Source organism: Dufourea novaeangliae, unplaced genomic scaffold, assembly GCF_001272555.1.
Source record: "Dufourea novaeangliae isolate 0120121106 unplaced genomic scaffold, ASM127255v1 scaffold393, whole genome shotgun sequence".
Lineage (NCBI taxonomy): Eukaryota > Metazoa > Arthropoda > Insecta > Hymenoptera > Halictidae > Dufourea > Dufourea novaeangliae.
In genome coordinates, this window is record NW_015374263.1 from 166,867 (window position 1) to 189,625 (window position 22,759).

General features: G+C 36.9%; 1 protein-coding gene across 1 annotated transcript; it reads right to left on the bottom strand.

Moving 5' to 3' along the window:
* Nucleotides 1-1,081: 1,081 nt before the first annotated feature.
* On the bottom strand, nt 1,082-22,627 carry LOC107192641 (transmembrane protease serine 7-like). The gene is made up of 6 exons (XM_015581948.1): nt 22,248-22,627; nt 4,912-5,268; nt 2,375-2,665; nt 2,029-2,297; nt 1,368-1,531; nt 1,082-1,279 (listed from the first exon to the last, which is right to left on the bottom strand). The coding sequence occupies exons 1-6, from the start codon at nt 22,625-22,627 to the stop codon at nt 1,082-1,084; spliced, it is 1,659 nt and encodes a 552-aa protein (XP_015437434.1).
* Between the last annotated feature and the right edge of the window lie 132 nt (nt 22,628-22,759).

Consider the following 22,759-nt stretch of genomic DNA (forward strand, 5'->3'; position numbering starts at 1 on the left):
TGACGCCTTGAAGACGTCCATTTTACGGCTATTTTAGGTCTAAGGCGCCTTTAAGGCGTCATTAGACGTCGTGTGCTATCTGAGAGGTTATGTGACGCGTACAAAGAACTGTTGTTATATTCTCCACCAATCAGAGACAATCATGAAAAATCACGAATCACTGTAAAAAATCACCGCGATTGGGAACGAATGTCATCGAATCACTCATGATTTACAAGTAAGAGCAGTTTACGCCTCTAAAATCCAGTGCTCGTAGAACTCGGGTGAAAATTCATCCATTTTCTGTTTTCAGATAGTGTATTATGCTTGATTTCTTTCTAAATATGTTCCGACTTGATGTATTTGTTTAAAATATCATATTATGTGTAAAACACAAGTCGATGACATTTCCTTTATGATAGTAACGTCATAAAAAAAAAAAAGTAACGAAAGAATCCCTCGGGTGATATTTCACTCGAATACCGTTTATGGCTATTGTTTTAACTAAATATTATCTAATTTAAATGTGCTTCAGTAAAGTTTTATGCGAAAAATTCGTAGAAATTTAATTTCCAACACAATATGGGAATTCTTGGATCAACGTTTGGTAGATATTGTCCTTGACAATGACTATTATATGTTTTAGAAAGGAAAGTTTGGTTTATATGAAGTAGCGCGAAATTATTTCACAATAAATTGAATATTTTCAGTAAAATTCGCCGGAGACACGTGCAGAAGCCACCCTTCTGTGCGCGGGCTACGAGAGAATTTTATTTTATGACCATTACCAGTTCCGGAAAAGTTAATTTTTCCTGCTAGCCTTTTAAACAGCTTTTCATATGAACCGTTGGAATATAGAATCTAGGGTCACCCTTGGCGAGGTTTGTCAATATTGGTCATTTTCCTCTGTATTCTATTATAGATTCGATTTCCAACTCTAAGAACTAGTCATACTTAACTGTCTAATTTAATCACTCCCACAAGATATTAAGAAATTGCATATACCGTACGAGTTGCATAATAAGAATAATGTTCTCAGTAAGATTGTAGTTGATCTTTATTCCTACAACGGCCATACAGAACGAGTCGGTCTATTTTCAGGTTAAATATTGTAAACGGTATTATCCAGTTTATTATCAACCATCTGATCGTCGATCCAGTTGCGTAAATAAGCAACATTAGCGTAGACACCTGGAACAGTGCTGTTACCACATTCGATTCCCCATGCTACGATGCCCATTTGCTCGTACCTGGTGGGATCGCTTGTGCTGGGGCACATCAAAGGACTTCCTCCATCACCCTGATGAAGCAAATTACATACGTCACATATGAAGTACAATACCACACCGCTGTATGAAATTTTTAGAACACTTAAGCTGTTGTCATACCTTGCAAGTGTCTTTGCCAGACTCTCCACCGGCACAGATGAAACTCTCATGAAGACGGAAATATTTTCCTAATACGGTTTCGCGTAAATTACTTTGGCATGTATCGTGCGGGACGATCGGCAATTCAATTTTCTTCAGGATTATACTGTAGTAACCCTCTTTACCTAGAACGATCATTACAGTCAGATACCCGAGGTATATAAGGTATAACAAAAATATTGGAGGACCCGGAAATAGAAGACCTGTTACGTGATTTGAAACCAGTTTTTCCTTAGCAAAAATGTTATCCGAGGCTTTGTTAACGAGATATTAACGAAAAACCTCGACCAATCGCAGCGAGTAGCCAACGTTACCGCGAGAAATCGGTCGGAAGACTCGTGCTGTGATTGGTCAGGGTTTTTTGTTAATATCTCGTTAGCAAAGCCTAAGATAACATTTTTGCTAAGGAAAAACTTGTTTCAAATCACTTCACGAGTCTTCCATTTCCGGGTCCTCCAATATTTTTATTACACCCTGTGTACCATAAACAGCGGATTTTGAATGGAAGCCTATTGTTCCGTCAATTAAATTCGATCAGGACGGCCAACGAATATATTCCAAATGGACAACAAACGGAGCAGCTGGTTTCACAATTAATTGAATAGAATATAAATGTACTTACCGTATTTATCTTTTCCCCAGCCGCTGGCGAAACATCGAGATCCATTGTAGACGGTCTTATATGCTGGCAGGCATACGATATCGACATTCTCCGCGAGTTCAACTGGTTCGTTTAAGATCAACAGAGCGACGTCGTGGTAAAGAGAACCGGAATGATAGCTCTCATGGACGATCACCTTTTGCACATTGCGGTCCTGATGCGGAAAGATCTCGCTCATTGTCTGCGTGTCCCATTCACCCGCTCGAATTGTTATTTCCTGCGGTTGTATCCTATTTAACGGCGAATTATCAAGATGATTGTTCCACAATGTGCAACGAGGACAAGTTATTAGACGAAGAAAACGTACCCTACCACGCAATGAGCGGCTGTCAATACGGCCTGTTTGTGGATTAGAGAACCACCGCACTGGTACTTGAACTGCTTCTGCTTACCATCACCGATCCGTTCCTTCAAGATCACCACCATCCACGGGAACTCGCCGAATTGAGCCTCGTTGTCGTGCCCGGTGATCCGGAAACCAACACCATCAGGGTGTCGTTGCCCGCAACCCTTTCTTTCAGTAGGAGGTGGCATGATTTGTTCTCCAGGTTTGAGCTGGTCCGGCAGTTTGCAGCAGCGGTCTAGATAGTTTGTGCACCTAAATCGGATAATAGAGACCTGTATTGTACGTGTCTTGTGCTCTACGAGATTATAATTTTCTAGTGTCTGATAGTACAGTAGTTTAGTTTACAACGTGGTCGCTCGGGAGAGGGGAATTTCAATACTCCCCTCCAAGGCCCAGCCTTGGCTTTGGCGCCGGTGGCTATCACATTTGAGCAATTGAGACTACCGTGGACATTACCCGAGGAGAATATTTCCCCCGACTTTCCAACCGCTCCTACTTTTTAAGGCCCGGGCCACATGGAGGAAGTGAAGTACTCATGCGGGGGGGGGAGGCGCGGAGAGTCACTAGAATCGTCTTGATAGTACAGTAGACTCGCGTTAAAGTAGCGGTAGGAACGCCCCAACTCACACCCATAACTCAGACAGGTACGCGCACCCCACTATCAGTTGCCTACTGTAACCAAAGTTTTGATCCAATTGGTGGATCGACCAAACTGCCACGAGATCCTGCATGCCCATTGGCTCACGTTAAAGGTAGCATATCCAGGAAAAATCTATCTCAAGAGTCTCGCAGCGTTACTTTAACGTGAATCTACTGTAGTTTACATTTCAGAGTTGTAATTCAGGAGATAATGATGTTCTAAAAGAAATACATCTAGATAGGAGGGAGTGCACCTAAAAACAGTTTTACGAAGAATGCGGAATCATGAGATAGACGATATGTCGTGTGAAACTCCTAGTATTCTTGTTCTTAGCTGATGAATACAGTCCGACACCGAGCATTGTTCGTTTAGGCGTTGTCAAAAACGAAGCGTTGGCCCCTAGCCGTTTCGGGCGTTGGCCAGCTTGTCAGGGCCGTCATAAGAAGGAGTACCAAGCAATTCTCTTACGGCGGAAATACCTGATGCTGTTGTTAATAAATATAATTTTACTTATGAATTACAATAATCTTATTCAATAGACTTCGAGAGTAATCTCGTTGGCTACAGTGCAGTGTAACACGTGCACATCACAAAATAAACACACATAACCTCACAAACAGTGATACATACATATATACATATATACGTATACATATATTGTATACAGGGGCAGTCACCTAACATTTGCACCTCAAATATCTTTGTTGCTTTTAAAGATACGTCAAATGTCTTAAGGACAAAGTTGAATGGTTAAATAGGCCACGAGGCTCACACGAGGCCAAACAAATTTTTGTTCTTGTCATTTTTTTTGGAGATATCAAGGTCACCTTCGGTTTTTGAAATGGAACCATCCGTTTTTCCGTAACCTTGAATGACCTTGAATAATGATAGTCACTGAATTCCTAATGAAAGGGACTATCGCTGTAGGTGTTTAAAAAAAGGTGATTCCATTTTAAAAAATAAAGGTGACCTTGATATCTCCAAAAAAAATGACAAAACCAAAAATTTTTTTGATATCGTGTCAGCCCCATTGAACCATTTAACTTTATCTTTGAGACATTTGATGTATCTTTAAAAACAACAAAGATAATTGATGTGCAAACGTTAGGTGACTCACCCTGTATATGTATACATATGTATAATACATGTACATCATCATACACGTATTGCACGGATTTGTGTAATTTTAGGATAGTTCCATAAATTTATGTAATGTAGAAGTACGATTTAAACAGTTTAGGGTGCCCTTCTATATAGGCACCCTCACAGCTCTATGAACTATAGACACTCATGGTGCTTGAATGTAATTGGTAGGAAATTTCTTGTGTCTGTGGCCAACGCCTGAAGCATTCCGACTATGTGGTGGTCAATGCCCGGTGCCGTACTGTATTTACATATGTTATCAATGTTTTCAGATCGATCCTCAAGCAAACACGCTTGAACAGTTTGTGTTCATTCTGATCATCCCAGTCAGCCAAACTTGCAAAGCCAAATTTTTTCCAATGCTTGTTATAAAGTTATGGCTACAAGTTTGATGTAAAATTTGCTATAAACATCTTGCTCGCAAATTGGCATCAAGATAAGCAGCAAATTGACAGTAACAAACCTTGTTTTGCTCTCAATTTGACATAGATCATGTTGATCATGGTCATGCAAGCTGCATTGCTTGCAAAACCCAAGTCAAAAGCGGGAAACAGATGGCTATGGTTTTTTAGACAACTTTGTCATTTAATGCTGGCAATTTGCTCGAAACTTGTACGCAATTGGTTATCAGGGATAGAAGTTATCGTTATTAGTCCTGTATTGTCATAAAGACACTGTTTATTCTGTCCTAGAAACTAGTCTTTGAAAAACTCACTGGGTAAATTCATCCCTAAGATCAATCAGCCCAACTCCGTCAATCACAATGGTCCCGTTGCGGCAAAGGTAGTACGGTACGCATTCGCAGTCTTCCGGTTGTGGTTGAGGCTGCTTCTGCGTTTCTAAGGAAATTGACGATGTTGAGCTCTGCTGCTGCGTGAGCAAATTTAAGATCGTGGAGTCCAAATCATCGGAATGTTCCCGACCGATGGGCGGCTGAGTGTCGGGAGGGGGCCCAGACACGTTCAATATCGTGGCATTTAGATTTGAGTTCGGTTGTTCCTGAGGTGCAGCCAGAGAATAACTGGCCAGAACCAGAGTTAACAATACTTTCCACATCGCTGTGCTCGAGGTTCTGGAACAGAAACAGTAGGAGATTCTGTAGGCTCCTAAGAAATATAGTGTATAGTCTATTGAACAGGAATATGCCCAGATAATACATGACGCCTTGACGACGTCCATTTTATGGCTATTTTAGTCTAAAGCACCTTTAAAAGTACACTCCGGTCAAAAGTTTTCAAAAAAATCGATTGTTTTCTTTGCAAATTTCCATCATATAGCATCTCAAGAATGCTATGTTAACGTTTCAGTCAACAATTTGCAAAAGTATAGATTCGAAAAGCATATATTTACAACACGGTCATTTGAACAAAAATACTCGAACAAGCCTCCATTAGATCCAGAATTATAAGAAATTGTAAAACCAGTATACAAAACCTTGACTTCTAAAGAACTTCTAAGACGTTGTATAGGAAGAAATACTCAGAACAATAACGAAGCATTCAATAAGTGTATATGGCAGCTCGCTCCGAAACTCCGAAACACATGTTCTGTGGAAGAAACGTTCTTGAAATTTCGGCCTGGGTTTCGGTATGCGTGTTTAACGAAGGATGCAAACCTTTACTAACAATTGTGGACTTATTGGGCATTAATATCGGTCGCCACGCTAAAAATGTTGCCGTTGAGAGAGACCTAGGGTGTATCGCGGAAGCCAACCGTCGTAGTACGAGCGCATCAAAAGAAGATAAAATAGCTCGAAAAAAAAGAAAAAAGCGAGTTGGAAGTGGAATATAAAGTCACGGAAGGGTTGTTGTATGGTACAGTAATGGCTGATTAAAGGTGAAAACCTTTAACATTGATCTATGTACGTATGATTAAATCGAGAATAAAAAAAAACATTAAATGCGTTTTTCTCGGAATGTGATTTTTTTCCACGAGCGCCACGATAAAAAGTTTAATTATAGGCTGATTTTAAAAATTCTTGTGAAATTTTGTTCACAAGTCACGTCGCTATCGCGTTACCTACGAAGAGTAACTTTGGATCACTCACTTTTTTTTATACACAAATTTATATATGAAAAAGTCCGTTTTTTTGTAACATTCTGTTTAAACAGGTGCCAAAGATTGCAAGATTGTTTTTTTGGATCGAGGATAGATAAGGCGATAGCCATTAACACGTATTTTAAGAATATTCTTCTTTTTTTGACTTAAGACAATCCTATCATGAGTTCTAATGGTGCCTGTTAAGACCTCGAATTTGAAATTTAAACAATAACATTTTTTTTGTATTTTTCAAATATGTAGCAACAAGGATCAAACCGGTGTTTTACCATATGCTGTTCCCTTGTCTTTTTATAAATTCTTGAAAATCACATACTTGTCGAGCGTTTTGACCGGAGGGTACCCTTAAACCGCCTTCAGTGTGTTTCAGTTCGAAGGGTTAAATCAACTATCTGCACTGCTAATGAGTATTTACGAATACAATGATTAATTACCGTTATTCGCGCTATCGACTCCGCGGAAAACGATTAAGACTTAAGAATATTTTTTTGTAAGCATAAGTAAAGACGATATCACGGTCTCGTAAAGAAAACCAGCGTCGCGAATGAGTCCTTTAACCCTTTCGCTACGGCAGACTTTGAGATATACCGCGCGCGACGTAAAGCCAGGTCCATACACGTGCAACGCGCATTGCAGTGTTAAGTTCCGCGTTGCGGTCGTTATTCTACTTATAATTTCGGGTCCTGGTTCTTTTAAGGTGCTAAAGCACGCCCTGTCTAAACTTACCGGTGAAGTACGTAGTTTTGATATGGAACGGGAGAAATAGGAAATCACTCTTGTTTATAATAATAATAAATATATATTCTAACAATAGGATATAACAGGATATAACAGCAGAACACTCTTGAAAGAGTTGATTTTAATGGATCGACGCGCAGCTAACGACTTCGTGCAATGTCAAGCCGAACACGAGCATTAAATTCTGACGCGCATCGTAGAAAATATCAGAAGAAATGTCTATGTATTTGTTATCATGACTACCCGAACATTAATTATTGTGTTACAAAAAAGAAAATTATATCTCTATGCCGGGCGTATAAAAAATTAATTTTGAAAGAGTTACAAGCCTACTTTTTCTGTCCCAATTTTACTTTATTATGAAAAAAATGTAACATTAATTTTCAGTGTCGTAAACAACCTCGCGGAAAGGTTTTTTTAAGAAATTTCCACCGATCCAGATGTGCATTCACTCTATTGCCATGACAAATTACTTTTTCACACTTTATGCAGTTGCGTTTTGTCATGTACAAAATTATGAGTGTACAAAACGGATCATAAAAGATATAAGCTTACGATATGTATGTATTACGATATTTACATCAACCGGATCATAGACGATATAAGCTTACGATATGTATGTATTACGTTCGACGATATGATAATAATTCGTCTAATTTTATAATAATGCTGTACATCTACAAGGTTTTCCAAATATTGCGTATCCAGAAATGCGTTGTAATTGGAGGCTGAACAGGAACACGATAAGGAGGTAAATAAAAATAGCGTTTCAGATTGAGTTCTTGGTATCGATGGTCGGACAAAATAATTACGTACCATGGACCATGAGACGAAACAGTACAGTCAACTTGAATGGTTCAAGGTGATCAAGTTTGTTGCTGAAGAAGTTGCATTCTCGACTCGCCCGACAGCCATGGGCGTAGTCAAGGGGGGCCAAGGGAGCACTTGCCGCCCTCCCCCCTGGGCGGAAAAAAGTGGCGTTTACCCCACCCTACAAAAAAAATTTGGATTTTGCCCCCCCTCCCATCCCAGAGTTATAAAATTTTTGAAGAATATTTAATATTGTAGTATAATTTGAAATACAACCAACAGCCTCTGTTAACAAATCCCATACATTTTCAACGATTTATGACTGTAAAAACAAAATAAAGTGTGTCTGGTTACGCGCAGCTTTTTTCACTGTGGCGGTCGACGTGTTATTTATTGATTCATTACGAATTCAAAAATGAATCGAGAAGAACAGTTCAGTTCAATTGTAATACACCTGACTACTTTGTACACGGTCCTTTCTTAACAAGAAAATACACGGTCGAAGAAAAAAAACTGCCTTCCTTCTTTTTACACGGTTTATTTCCTTTAACACGGTGCAAGAAAAAAACCGTCTGTATTTTTTTATACAGAAGAGCAAAAGAAGAAACAGATTTTCTGACAGAAATGTCAATACCGTAAAAACTTTTGGAATGCAGTCAATCTATTCAAACTTTCATAACCGGACGAAAATCTCCATTGGATTGAAACTTGGCAGATATGGGAGATCCTGGCCGTAAACATATGCGATTATTATTAAGTATTTTTAGTATTTTTTATTGAAAATGTTTAATTTTTTCGTTTTGCGATATTTATGTGATAATAATTTTATTTTAGTTATAATATAATTGAAATGTGTATGAATTTTATTTTGCTGTCGAATATTTAACTGTATTTACATATAAATTTTCGTCACTTTTTTTACACGATTTTTTGAATGAAATATAATTTTTTATTTCATCTTACATGGTTTTTTAATAACTTGGAACATATCTCCCATTTTACTATAGGAAACATTTTGTTCGCACAATTTTTTGAGGAAGTATCTGCCGTGTAAAAATAAGAGTTGCGTGTACATAAGGTTGAAGATAAAAAATGTTAGTTGTGGAATAAGGAATCTCTGTAATTTCCGAGTATCACGATAACTGTAATCATCGCATGTTAAGAGAATCGACAGGGCTCACAGTATTCGCAAACAACAGACCTGTTTACTTTCAAAAGAAGAAAGCCAAGTATAACAGAATTTTCATTAATCCCTCGTGCGAAACGGCAAGCTCACCGCGTCCAAGGAACTCGTCCTCGGACCTCGAATTATACATACAGTATGTCCAAAAAGTATTCCGTACACCCTTAAAAATAGAACAACTCTTTCAAAATTGGGCCAAGTAACTTGAGTTTCTTTGTGAAGTTAGAAGAATTAGTTTACTAAATGATGTGTTAAAATAATTGTGAAAAATTGGCGACTTTTCTGAATGTCGAAAAAAATAGTAAATGTCGTTTTTAACAACTCTTTTCTCTGAGACTGTAATGAAAATTTAATAAATACATTTCGAGGATTTATGTCAGTTATATACATACTACAACTTTGATTGAAATCTGTTAATACAGAAACGAGTAACAGGTATCGAAAGATGTAAGAATCTTTAGATATACTACCGTTGTAGGTCAAAAGTCGCGAAAAACTACGTTTTTAAACATTATCAACCGTTTGTATCTCATAACAACATTGACCGATTTCGATGAAATTTTCAGCATGAATATAACTAACATAAATCGAAGCAATGTATTCGTTAGATTTCCATTACAAACTCAGATAAAATAGTCGTAAAAAGCGACCTTTACTATTTTCTTCGCGACCAATTATTCCAACCAAGTGCAACTTTTTCAACATTTTGTTAACACATCATTTAGTATATTAATCCTTCTAACTTCACAAAGAAACTCAAGTCACTTGGTCCAATTTTGAAAGAGTTGTTCTGTTTTATAGGGTGTATGAATACTTTTTGATCACTGTATACCAAACAACGATGGATCACTCACCGTGTATAGATCACAGATGCCACGGGACGAGTTCTCCCTTCGAGGAACACCACGCGATTGCGACGTGCCGGACACCGAATCCGCGATTTGTTCGCTAAAGTTCGCCTACGCACACAGCAGCCAGAGGTCCGAGGTGCTACAGTAACTCACGAAACTATTCCCAGATAGAACCGTCCATCCAACGGACGTCCGTTTTATGTCCAGCTTATGTCCGAAAGTCCTACGTCTACTTTGGACATCCCTAGGATGTTCGTGGGACTTAAATTTCGGATGTTCTAGAAATGTCTGTCCCGAAAGTCTTACGGATGTTCTTAAGACTTAAATTTCGGATGTTCTAGAAAGGTCCGTCCCGAAAGTCCTACGGATGTTGTCAAGACTTAAATTTCAGATGTTCTAGGAATGTCCGTTTCTTAAGTCTTACGAATCTTCGTAGGATTTAAATTTCGGATAGTTTCGTTTAGTAATTTTGGCTCAATGTCATTCCGTGCAAGGTGGTGGAACCCCATGAGCAAGCTGTCATTCTTTGTGTGCAACGACACTAATGGTTTTATGCGGAAACCTCAGAAAATTTGAAAAAATATTTTTTTTCTTAAACTGTCTCTAACCAACACAGAATCAGTACTTTGCTAATCTATATATACATAGGTTTAAACAGTTATCATGCAAAAGGAATATTTTTTCATTTTTGTTTTCATTAAGGATTTATGCCTACCTGCGAGCTCGAAAAAAGACATGTACTATCGGAATTTGTTTTTAAAAAACTTGAAGACTTTTGTAAACACACGTCATTGTTTTCCGAAAGTGTACGTTTTAAAGTGCTTATAATAATATCTTCAATGGAAAATACGAATAAATAGGGGAAATATCAGCGATCTCCCGGCGGCGTTTTTAGTTTAGGCGTTTGGCGGTGACCACTATAACTTGGAGTTCGTTTATCTAAAATAAAAAATCCTAGCAAATTTAGTTAATATATTAAATTATCAAGTGCCCAATCGTTCATTATCTTGAAAAATTAATTTACAACAAAATGGCGGCTGTTCAAAATCGAAGTATCGATTTTCGCAAAAAAAAATCGTTCATTTGTTATCTATAAAATAAAAACTACGCAATGAAATACAAAAAGCCACGATCAGGCACTAGATTTTTATGTATAAAATGAGTCTACCAAAGCTGAATCAGTTCGGTGCAGCGGTTCTCGAGATATTTTGGTCACCGATCTTGAAAACGTAGTTTTGAGAAAAACACGTTTAAAGTTTCAAGTCAGGTTTACGACCGAATCAATGCAAATTTGTTATATATAGTTATTCATAGTATTACGGCTTTATATAGCTTTGTGTATTTACTATAACTTGCATTGTGGCAGAGTATTCATGACTCACGCACCCCTAGTAAGGGATTCTACCACTTTATAACTGCTCCGAAACTTCCAAGGCCGTATACTTTAAACGGGCGTAACTCCGCCAATTTTGGTCGGATCGACTTCAAACTTTCATACAATATTTCTAAAATGATGTACTGTAACAAAATAGTAAAACCCAAAAATCGTTCTTTTTTCAAAATTTATAGGTACGCATAACCCCTTAAATGAACAACGATCGTATAATAATTACGATCGTGTTCATAATAGCAGTATTAAACATGATTTGTGGTACTAATACTACATAGGTTCAGGGGGACTTGAACCGAAGCGTTAACAGGCCGTGAACCGAAGACTTCCCCTATGAGCAGACTGACGTCAGATGCACGACATAGTCGGTCAGACAGTAGCTCAGATTCATATACATCTGTCGCTGCATTCTGAATAATCTGAATGTATATGCCGTTCCGTCTGTATACGACTCTGCCGTATAACGTGACGTCAGATTCGCTGTAGAAACGGAGCAAATCTTACGTTATAACCTTGCGGCTTCTGTAATTGCTTCTATTTAAATTAGACAGGTGGAATTAAATACTTTTCAAATTTCTCCAGAATATTTATTTTTTCTTGAATATGTACATTTACGATACGATTTCAACCATATTTACAATTTTTACAAAATAATATATACCAACTCTTTCTTCCTTCTCATCGGTTCCCACACACATTTGAACATTATTTGCCTGCAAACATAACAAAAAAAGGTGTAGCGTAATGTTAATAAACAATACATTCGATGCGTACTTCAATTCAGACTCCGTTGCACTCCATTGTGTCTAGTCGTTCATGTATACATATAGTGTACCGCGAACACTAATATTTATAAGAAAATGTCTGCTAAGCATACTTCTACTCAATAACAATATTTTCAAATGAAAAAAATAAAAATGTGAATTTACGTGACGTCCTTGACTTCTTCCTTTTGATAAATATAGTCTACATTATTATTTTAAACGTGGATTGTTTGCGGAAAAATCCGAAGGGGCAGCGTAGGGCAGCGCACACAACAGCCATGTTTTTGAACATTACGAGTATGTATATATTGTTGCATAAAATGTAAATATGTATTATTTAGCAGTGCAATATTTACATATACTTATTTCTTATTATAAGGGATAAAATAGGAGAAATATAAACGCCAGCAATACAGAAAAGTTAATATTTCATTAGCATATATCATTAATATTTGTTAACACATACATTTAATTTTGTAATTTAATATTAAATAATCATTTAAGTACTTAAATATCGCTTGCAGATGCATTTAGATGAAGTGTAATCGATTTAATCTGTAATAAAGTAAGTTGCGCAGTTCTACTGCATTTGCAATTGTCTCTTCAATTTCTGACGTCACATCATGACACCAGGCCTGTTATATTTCTGCTGCTAGTTTACTGTCAGTACTACTGTAGCAGACCCTTACTCTAGCACATTTGCAGCAAATCTGCACATCAGGTCTACAGCAGAATTTAATAATATATACGTTTAGAGCAGGACTGGTTGACTGGATCCTTCCAATACGTTTACTTTTTACAGTTTTACACTAATAGTTTATATACGTACAACAACAGAATTTGGCTAGCTGAACTGGAGTTAGATTGAATGTAATTCTCAATTCATCGTTCTTATAACGTAGAGGGCAACAAAAATCTGATTTTTCGCACAATCGATATTTCTGAGTAACACGAAGTCCTATAAGACGAATGTGTAGTTTTAGAGTTCAGTGTAGTGATGGGCACGATCGACTAAATTATCGATTAATGAATATTTAGTCGCAACATACTATCGACGACAGTTATTAGTCGACTGAAATTTTGCTTTATAGGTTATGTATAGATTATAACATCAACTTTTCAGCACCATTGGTGTATTTACCTTTTGGAAATGTATTAGTTCATAGATAGAATTTCAAAAATATAAATGGTAAATAAGTTTTTTTAAACAATTATTAATATTTGATTTTTTGTAAGCTATTTAATATTGGCACTTAAAAAATTAACTACTCTAAACGTTTTATGAAAATCAATATGTTATCAGCAATAATTTGCACAGTTCTTGGTAATGCATAAAAAAATATATGGAAAAATTACAATTGCCAACAAAAATTACAAAATCCAGTCAATAGCGATCAATAGCTCGACAGTTCGATCGAATCGCTTGAAGCGACTAATATTAGTCGACTGATGTAGTCGCTTCAAGCGATTAAATTTAGTCGATTGAAAGTAGACGTTGGTTACTATCGACTTAGTCGATAGTTTTTAGTCGACGGTGCCCATCACTAATTCAGTCCCAGTCAACCAGACCTGCTCTAAACACATATTACTAGATTCTGCTGTAGACCCTGATGTGCAGATTTGCTGCAAATATGCTAGAGGGTCTGCTACAGCAGTACTGACAGTAAACTAGCAGCAGAAATATAACAGGCCTGGTGTCATGATGTGACGTCAGAAATTGATGAGCCTGCTAATATTCTGACGTCAGCTTCACCTCACAAATGCAGTAGAACTACGCAATTTACCCTATGAACAAACTAACGTCAGATGCACGGCGTCTGGTCTCATAGTCAGGCATGACCTCCAAATCGTATGCATCTGTCGCTGCATTCTGTATGTATATGTCGTCAGATTTCACGGCATGAGATTACAGGTTTAAACATCATTTCAGTAATTTGTGATCAAGGAGCAACGAATAGAAGAGCAATAGAAAGTCTCGTATCTGACACTCGAGAATATTATTTAAAAAATAATATGGAGCCGACACGGCGTATTATAATTAACAGAGCCGAGGTAATTTCCCTGTATGATGTATTTCACCTATTGAAAGGAATAAGGAACAATTTAATTACAAGAAATTTAGTATGGAAAGATGGTGCAAATGTGCATGTAGCGAAGTGGAGCTGTATTAAAGCAACGTATGAAATCGATAAGACAACGCGGGAAATTAGATGTTTACCAAAGATTACAGAACACCATATTAATGCAGCAAAAATGAAAAAGATGAAAGTATGTCATGCTGCCCAAGTGTTTGGCCATTCGATGGCTGCGGTCATACACGCTATAGCTCAATATGGTATGGGAAATTTGTAATTGTACACAGTATGGATGCAAATTGTGAGGAAAAATCTTGTGAGATCGAATGAAGAACGATCTGACATTATAGAAAACCCAGCAATACATATAGAACTGTAAGAAATAATTAGACAACCATACAAAAGAGTAATAGCTAGCCAATTAGTCCAATATTTACACACCGAATTACTATCTGCGGTAAAGTGGTAGTATTGTAAACTTCATATTTATGTTCACAATACTAATACTAATACAACTGAGACTATTATAGAAAACTATAATGCAGGATTTCTGCAAAATGTAATCAGAATATATAGAATTACAGATTACATTATTAAATGTAAAAATATTATTGATAGAACAATCGAAACAATTCTCATATACAGGGTGGCCCACATAACTCTTAACAGCTAAATATCTCGAAAACTATGCCATCGATTTTAAAGTTGGAAGAGCGCTCAAGAATTGTAAATATTATTGTTTTTGTTCCTTCACGAGTAAGCAAAGGACTCAAGCACGTATAATTCAATAACGCAATTTCCGAGCGCTTCAAGTAAGTACCTACAAGTCGAAACTTCAAACTGTTATATCTCATCATGGAAATATCTGACAAAAAAATGTTTGAGAGAAAATTTACTTGTTTTTTCCTGTAGAATCTAAATATGTAACGTTTTCTAGGGGGTTCCATTTAAAATTATAAAGGTACCCCTCCCTCCTTAAAGGGGAAGGGGGGGCCACTTCACGTTGATGTAGTTAAGAAGGCCCTTCAGATTCATGCAATTTAAGACCAAGAACTTTAAAATCGATGGCATAGTTTTCGAGATATTGAGCTGTTAAGAGTTATGTGGGCCACTTTGTATATCAAACATTATGTACAATTTACGTTTATATGTAACCATAAACATAAAATAATTAATTTTATACATAAAGGAATCATATTATATTCTTTGCGAAACAATATAAGGAAGGAAAGTATAAATGAGACAAATGTTAACTTGTACAAAAAAGCAGTTGAAATACAGAATAAAAGATTTCGTTAATTAAATAAATGTACACTTTTTATGTACACTGTTAATGTACACTTTTTCATTTCTATTCCCTCAAAAACATGACTGAGATACAATTTCCATATGACTATGTACACGTCAATGGACGAAGTGGATCTTGATACAATACCACAATATACATATGGATCTTCTCAACCTATATCCAATATAGTACAGAACATCCATATGTAAACACAATATTTGAAAACTCTAGAAGAAAATGGAATAAGTCTAACTAATATATCCAGTATGGTAAATGGATCAGGTGCTAATGCTGCAAGAGCTTTTAAAAACCTATATTATCTTTGGTTTGACGCAGAAGGAAATAAAACACAATATTTGGAAACTATAGGAGAAAATGGAATAAATCTGTCTAGCATATCCAGTATTTTGAATGGTGCTGGCGTTAATGCTGCAGAAACTTTCAGAAATTTATATGGTGCTTTCTCAGATAAGCAAGGAAATAAAACACGGCATTGAAAGCATTTTATTAAAGACAAAGGTAAAAGAAAAAGTTTTACACTCCATAACTTATCCAGTGTGTTAAGTCGATCAGGAGCTAAAGCTAAAGATGCTTTTGAACAATTACATAGTGTTTGTTTTAGTAACAAAGAAAAAAACAAAACTTTTACATGATTTCTATAATGCAGGTATTAAGCCAAGCAACATAGCGTGTGCATTGTGCGGATCAGGTGCTAATGTCAAAGATGCTTTTCAAAAATTGCATAGTGTTTGTTTTAGTGATGAACAGTGGATAGTTGTAAAGGATTTCATGATTTTTGCTTCATAGGTAAAACAAAAAAGTATTTACATCATTTCTTAATAGGAGGTTTTACACCGACAAATTTATTTGAAATATTGAATGGAGCAAAAGCTAATATTTGTTCTGCTTTAAAACATTTTCATAATATTTGTTCTGATAAATCAGTAAGCGAAAAGCAGCTTTTATATGATTTCCGCAAGGCAGGGTTCACCCCGAATGATTTATCTAAATTATTATCCATGACAGGAAGTTATGCCGCTTCTGTTTTCAAGAATTTTTATAAATTGTGTTTCAATCACGACAATTATTTATGTCACTTTTTGATCGAGTAAAAGTATTTTTCACCGAACGCTATATCTAAGATATTATTTACAGCAAGAAATAACATTTGTCCTATTTTTGAAAAATTGCATGATATTTGTTTTGATAAGACAGGGAAGAAAACAAATTATTTAAGAAAGCTCATAAAAAATAACCGTCGCGAGATATTTCATACATTGTATGAAATAGTTAGAGGATTTTCTTTTGGTTTCATAGATGATATATCACTTCAGCAATAGGATATCAGTAAGATAGAAGAACCGAAATAGAAAGTGTAGCTTGTCCTTAGAAAACTCCTAGGAGTTTCAAAATTTGTTAAGAAATAGAATTAAAAAAAAAGATGCGATAGGGGGGGAGACTCCTTTGAGGCCAACTCCGAATCGATCGAAGCGCTGATGTAAACAATCGGACGCTAGCGGAAACACAAAATCGATATTTGGGACGGCTTGATAATACGACATCTAACGGCACTACCCACAAATAAATTTTGTTCCCTGTTACCATCAAGTTGGGTTTGTATATTTGCTATGCGAAGACAGTGTTGCCGGACAGTATCCATGTTCTGACGATGTTGCCTTATGTCCCGCATGCAATTCTGCCCGTGAGGAGAACAACGGAATAGCTACGTCCTACGGCTCGTCGCGAGATTTGGATTCTCGCCGAACGTTCAAGGCCAGCGACCGACCATTGGCATACAATGTAAATAGACGTAGATGAGATAAGGAATGACGCACGAATGAAAATTTAAACTTTTACGATTTGCAATATATTTTAATGAAAATGTCATGAATGAATTGAAGAGATTCTCCCGATTAAAATGCGTCCAAATTCGAGTGTAATGGAACAATTGTTACTTATACGTAATGTTGCGGATGAAAATGATATATTATTGAAAATAATCCGAATGATGTATTTTGACTCATTTCCACCGACAGAATCTCCTCAGTTCATTCGTGACACTTTAAGGGGGGAGACTCCTTTGGGGCCAACTCCGAATCGATCGAAGCGCGGATGTAAACAATCGGACGCCAGCGGAAACACAAAATCGATATTAGGGACGGCTTGATAATACGACATCTAGCGGCAGTACCCACAAATAAATTTTGTTCCCCGTTACCATCAAGCTGGGTTTGTGTATTTCCTATGCGAAGACAGTGTTGCCGGACAGTATGGTTTTTCTTACGCTGTTGCCTCATGTCCCGCATGCAATTCTACCCGTGAGGAGAACGATGGAATAGCTACGGCCTACGTCTCGTGGTGAGATTTCGATTCTCGCCGAACGTCCAAGGCCAGCGACCGACTCATCGGCATACAATGTAAACAGACGTAGATGAGATAAGGAATGACGCACGAATGAAAATTTAAACTTTTACAATTTGCAATATATTTTAATGAAAATGTCATGAATGAATTGAAGAAATTCTCCCAATTAAAATGCGTACAAATTCGAGTGTAATTGGACGATTGTTACTCATACGTAATGTTGCGGATGAAAATGATATATTATTGAAAATAGTCCGAATGATGTCGTATTTGGACTCATTTCCACCGACAGAATCTCCTCAGTTCATTCGTGACACTTTAATGAATGTATACTGAAAACTATAAAAGATTAAATTTGCATTCATGCGTTTCATTCCTTATCTGTTTACATTGTATTTCGATCGTCAGTCGCTGGCCTCTCGCCCGGCGCTCAACAGCCATTTATTCCTGCTGGCCAAAGTTAGTCGAAGGAACAGTCAAGCGACAATGTTCTTTAGCTAACGATGAGCTGAGGCAGACAAAAAAGTTTAAAAAGCCGCAAATCGATGTGATTCATATTGCACTATCCAAAATTCTATGCTGCTTATTTATTCACGGTATATTGCAGTCTAGTCTGTATATACGAACTAAAATATGATTTGCAATATGAAACTGCCCGCGCGAGAACGGGTACATCAGCTAGTTATCCATAAAATGATTTGAATGTTTATGAGAAGTTAAGGATTAGTCTAGATAATTAAGTTTTAATGATTTAATTGTAATTAGTTGTTTCACAATGTATAGGAAAATGTTTGACAAAACACGCACAAAAATAGTAACACACTTTTTTCAACTTTTTTATCTTAGCCTATAATGAGCATTTGAAATATGCCTCTTGTACACTTATATATCTAAGAAAAAGAAAAGTGAAGCTGCGATGTTACAGTTTCTTTATTGTCATGACTAAGTATATCATTACTATCTATCAGTGATGGGCAAAATTTTTATTTAAATAAAAATCGTGATTAAAAAAATTAAGGTTGTTAGAAATATGCAAATCATATTTTGGCGCCGCTGAATGTCAGGTAAATAAGGTAGTTAGTTACCTGACCTACTGATTGATTGAAGTAAAAACATGCGGTGTAACGGAGCCTCGTGTTTCGAAGACAAAGAACTCCGAGCTGTCGTTCAAATCGGAGCGTGCAAGACTGAGTCTGTGTCTTGCGCCTGTACTCTCATTCGTCTATTAAATATATATCGCATTTGTTCTTAATTCTCTGTGCCTACTAATACCTCCTCGTTTACTCAATCGTCTGTGTGCGTTATACGCGTAATATTTACCACTATAACAATAAAGGTAAAAAAATTTTTATCGTTATTTAAAGCTTGAAGAAAAAAGTAACTTTATCGACGAGCGTCGATTAAATAACTTTATTCACCGAGAATTATCCGATGAGTAAAAGTATATCTGTATATATGTATACAGATGAGTAAAGGTATATCTGTATAAAAGTATATATGTATATTAATGAAAGTGTCATGAATGAATTGAAGAGATTCTCGCGATGAAAATTAGTCCAAATTTGAGTGTAATTGAACAATTTTTACTCATACGTAATGTTGCGGATAAAAATGTTATATTACTGAATCTTTTTGGAAATTGTTTATTAATTGTTATTGCATTATTTGAGTAACCAACCCTAAATTAATATGAATGCTCACTTGTAATTTCGAAAATTAAAAAATGCAATTGTTAATTTAATGAACTAATAAAATATTAATTGTAATTGTTAGCTAGTTAGTAGATCGAATTCCATTCAACACTGTTCGTAACAGAATAATAAAAAAATTCTATTTAACAAATTTATATTATACATTTTATTTACTATTAAATCAAATTAAAATAATGTTACATAAAAGTTAAAAATACCACGAGGTTTACTAAGTTTATACATAAAGTTTAAAAAATTGCATAAAAATTAAAACATACTGCATAAAAGTTAGTAATGAAAATGGGAAAAGGAATATAAAAGGTTTATGACCCTTTTGTTCCGAATTCTGCTAGTACCGCGCGGACGAAATCGGCTGTTGACCAATGTCGAACCTTCTGACAACGAGATTAAGAAAGGGAAATAACTGTATACAATAAGTAAAAGAAAGTTTTGTTCGATAGCAATAGCCGCTGTGACCTTGTAGAAAACATAAAATTACGGAAGTTATTTCTAAAGGTCTTTCGTACGTATAAGATTCTTAAATTAATATCTTCCAAGCTTTCATTTCACTGTACGTAACATATTAATGTAATGGATTTAAAATAAAGGTAACATCTAATTGTAAGAATAATTTTTGTATATATAAGAGAATATGTATTTGTGTAATATAAAATTTAAATATTAAAGAGGAATAAATACATCAACCATTTTTGTAAAATGCTTCTTAAATTAATATTTTCGAACCTTTCATTTTACTGGCAATTTACAAAATGCTTAAATGCCAATATTATACAATAATTAAAAATAAAAAGTAAAACCGTCGCATCGGGATTCGAACGGGGTTTCGGACGGGGTTTCGGACGAGGTCATCATGAGCGCGTGAGAGAAATCATGCAGCTCTCCGCGTTTAGGACGTAAACTTTAGGTTGCTTGGGATTTGAGATTTTTGACCTGGCTTGGGCCACTCGACCGTCGCATCGTAAACGTGTGACGTAAGACATTTGCCGATACACCCGAAGCAGAGCGCACACGGACAGAGGTAGAAAACGCTTATGTTGGGGAGTCGCCGAGTAGGACGTAGTGGGGGCAGAACTCACACGGCAGGCTAGAATATGCTTGTGTAGAATACACTTGGCCCAAAGCTATTTATAGATTTACTCGAAGTTTTCGGATAAAGTTAAAAGTGAAAGATGAAAGTAACGGCAACGCTATGAGTGAAACGCCATGATACAAAAAGTAACTTTTACTCATCGGATAATTCTCGCTGAATAAAGTTATTTAATCGACGCTCGTCGATAAAGTTACTTTTTTCTTCAAGCTTTGAGTAACGATAAAAATTTTGTTACCTTAATTTTTTTAATCACGATTTTTATTTAAATAAAAATTTTGCCCATCACTGCTTGTTAGTACAAAATCTATCTCCGCTGGGCGACGAATGAAAGATTGACAGAGCGTATACGATTAATTGTGTTCCTTTTGTGTCTCTTTTATGAAATATTTGTGTAAGTATATAACACCTGCGTCAGTTATGTCAATAAAAAATAAAGAAATATCCTTTCTAAAATTCTAATTCTTTCAATTAGAATGTGTTTATTGGTGTTTATACGGACCAGACCACCCTGTAGGGAAGTCTACCCGTGAGTTTTATACCCGTGAAAAGTGCATTTGTGCAATTGTCGAGGCTCATTTTGGTTCCTACGAAATCGAATGTCTCTCTTGTGCATCGCATATACATACACGGTTCCCGTTGATTGTGTGAGTGCATACACAGCGCACGGGCCACGGAGTCTCCCTCCTTAGCTTCAGATTACAAAACGGTAAAGGACTTTTCGATTTGTATTTGCACGAGGAATATGTATATTGCAAGTTGTCCCATCTTTTTGGGACATCCTTGTATAATGAAATGTAATTGCAGTAGAGAACATTGCCAAAAGATTTTCCATCGTGAAAATGTATCATTATTTCCGTAGAATCTGTATGTACATGATTTCAAGAAAGGAAGAAACTAAGAAATAATTTATTGGGATTGTGCATAAGTTATAGGAATTCTCAAAATGATATTTTTTTCTATTACTGTTACTACAACCTATATGATGTTGATATGTTGTACTGCGCACAATTGAAAGTACGTGGTTGATTAAGTAAATTGTTTTGAAGATTGTACAAAATGTTGTTTTCCTATGGAGGAATTCTCATTATGTATGCACCAATCCATATGAGAAGTGTACATACATACACAGATACATATATACATACACAGATGCATACATACATACACATGTATTCAATTTTTCAATAAAATGTTCCTTATAACATTCACTTAGTTTAGTGATCATCAAGAAGTTAAGACATTGAAATAATTGTAAAAAGTATAAATTGTAAATAATAAAAAGTTATTAAATATTGTTAATAAAATTATATTTCCGCTACAGTAAAACCACAGCCGACTCTATTACTAGCCGAACAACGTGGCAACACCGGCAACACCCTCATGGTCTAGGCCCTAGGGTAGGCTGTGGTAATGTAGGGAGCGGATACTGCCGTCTCTCTCCCTCCATAGTGTCTCCTTCTCCCGCAAGGAAAAAGAGGCGCGTGCATCGCGTTGCCGCCTGCGTGCGCGAGATCCTTGTTGTCCGCTGCCGCTACAGCACGTACACGTACTCGTAGACAATAAAGTCTTTGTTCTATACACGTGGCAGTATTATTTAACCTCCACGCTACAGTGGCCGGGACGTAATATCCCTAAACGCCACATTGGTGATCCCGACGTGATCCGCGGTTCCATAGACGTGAAAAATTAAAATTCTGGAAGGAACATCGAGCCGATCGACACGCTGACGCGTTGTCTTCGCTGCGGAAGTCTGTTCTTGTCCTAAGACATCTCCTGGCCTTACCGACATGCCCTGCCGGAGAGGCATTCTTCACGGCATCCTGATGCGATAGCTGTTGTCGTCGCGTGGTTCCGCGACGCGGAAAATCGTCGTCACCGGTGCCTGAGACGATGCGACGCAGCGTGTGCCGACGCTTTCGTTCCCGATACATCGCCACCGGTGCCTGTTGGTACGTCGTCGCTGGTCCCGAGGACGTCTTCGTCACCGTCCCAGGATCTTTGCCAGCGGCGTCATCCGCCACGGCGGTGTTGCGGCTAGAAAGGTAGCTACGCACATAATGTGCGGAACATAATTTTTTGCAGCGTGCATCGTCCGTGTACGATGGCATTATTTACCCAATCCCCGTGGCAGTAGCAGTGATGCCAGGACGTGGGATTTTTCCCACGCATGCGCACTACCTAATCCTCAGTAACGTATATACTTCACTCAAATATGGGGTATCGTTAGACCCCCGTGACAA

Bases quoted from the DNA above. Each gene is read 5' to 3' on its own strand.
- LOC107192641 (XM_015581948.1), bottom strand. From the start codon at position 22,627: ATGCCATCGTACACGGACGATGCACGCTGCAAAAAATTATGTTCCGCA. The intron at 2,298-2,374 runs GTACGTTTTCTT...GCCGTTAAATAG, and splicing joins GCCGCTCATTGCGTGGTAGG to GATACAACCGCAGGAAATAA. The intron at 1,532-2,028 runs GTAAGTACATTT...TGATCGTTCTAG, and splicing joins CTGGGGAAAAGATAAATACG to GTAAAGAGGGTTACTACAGT.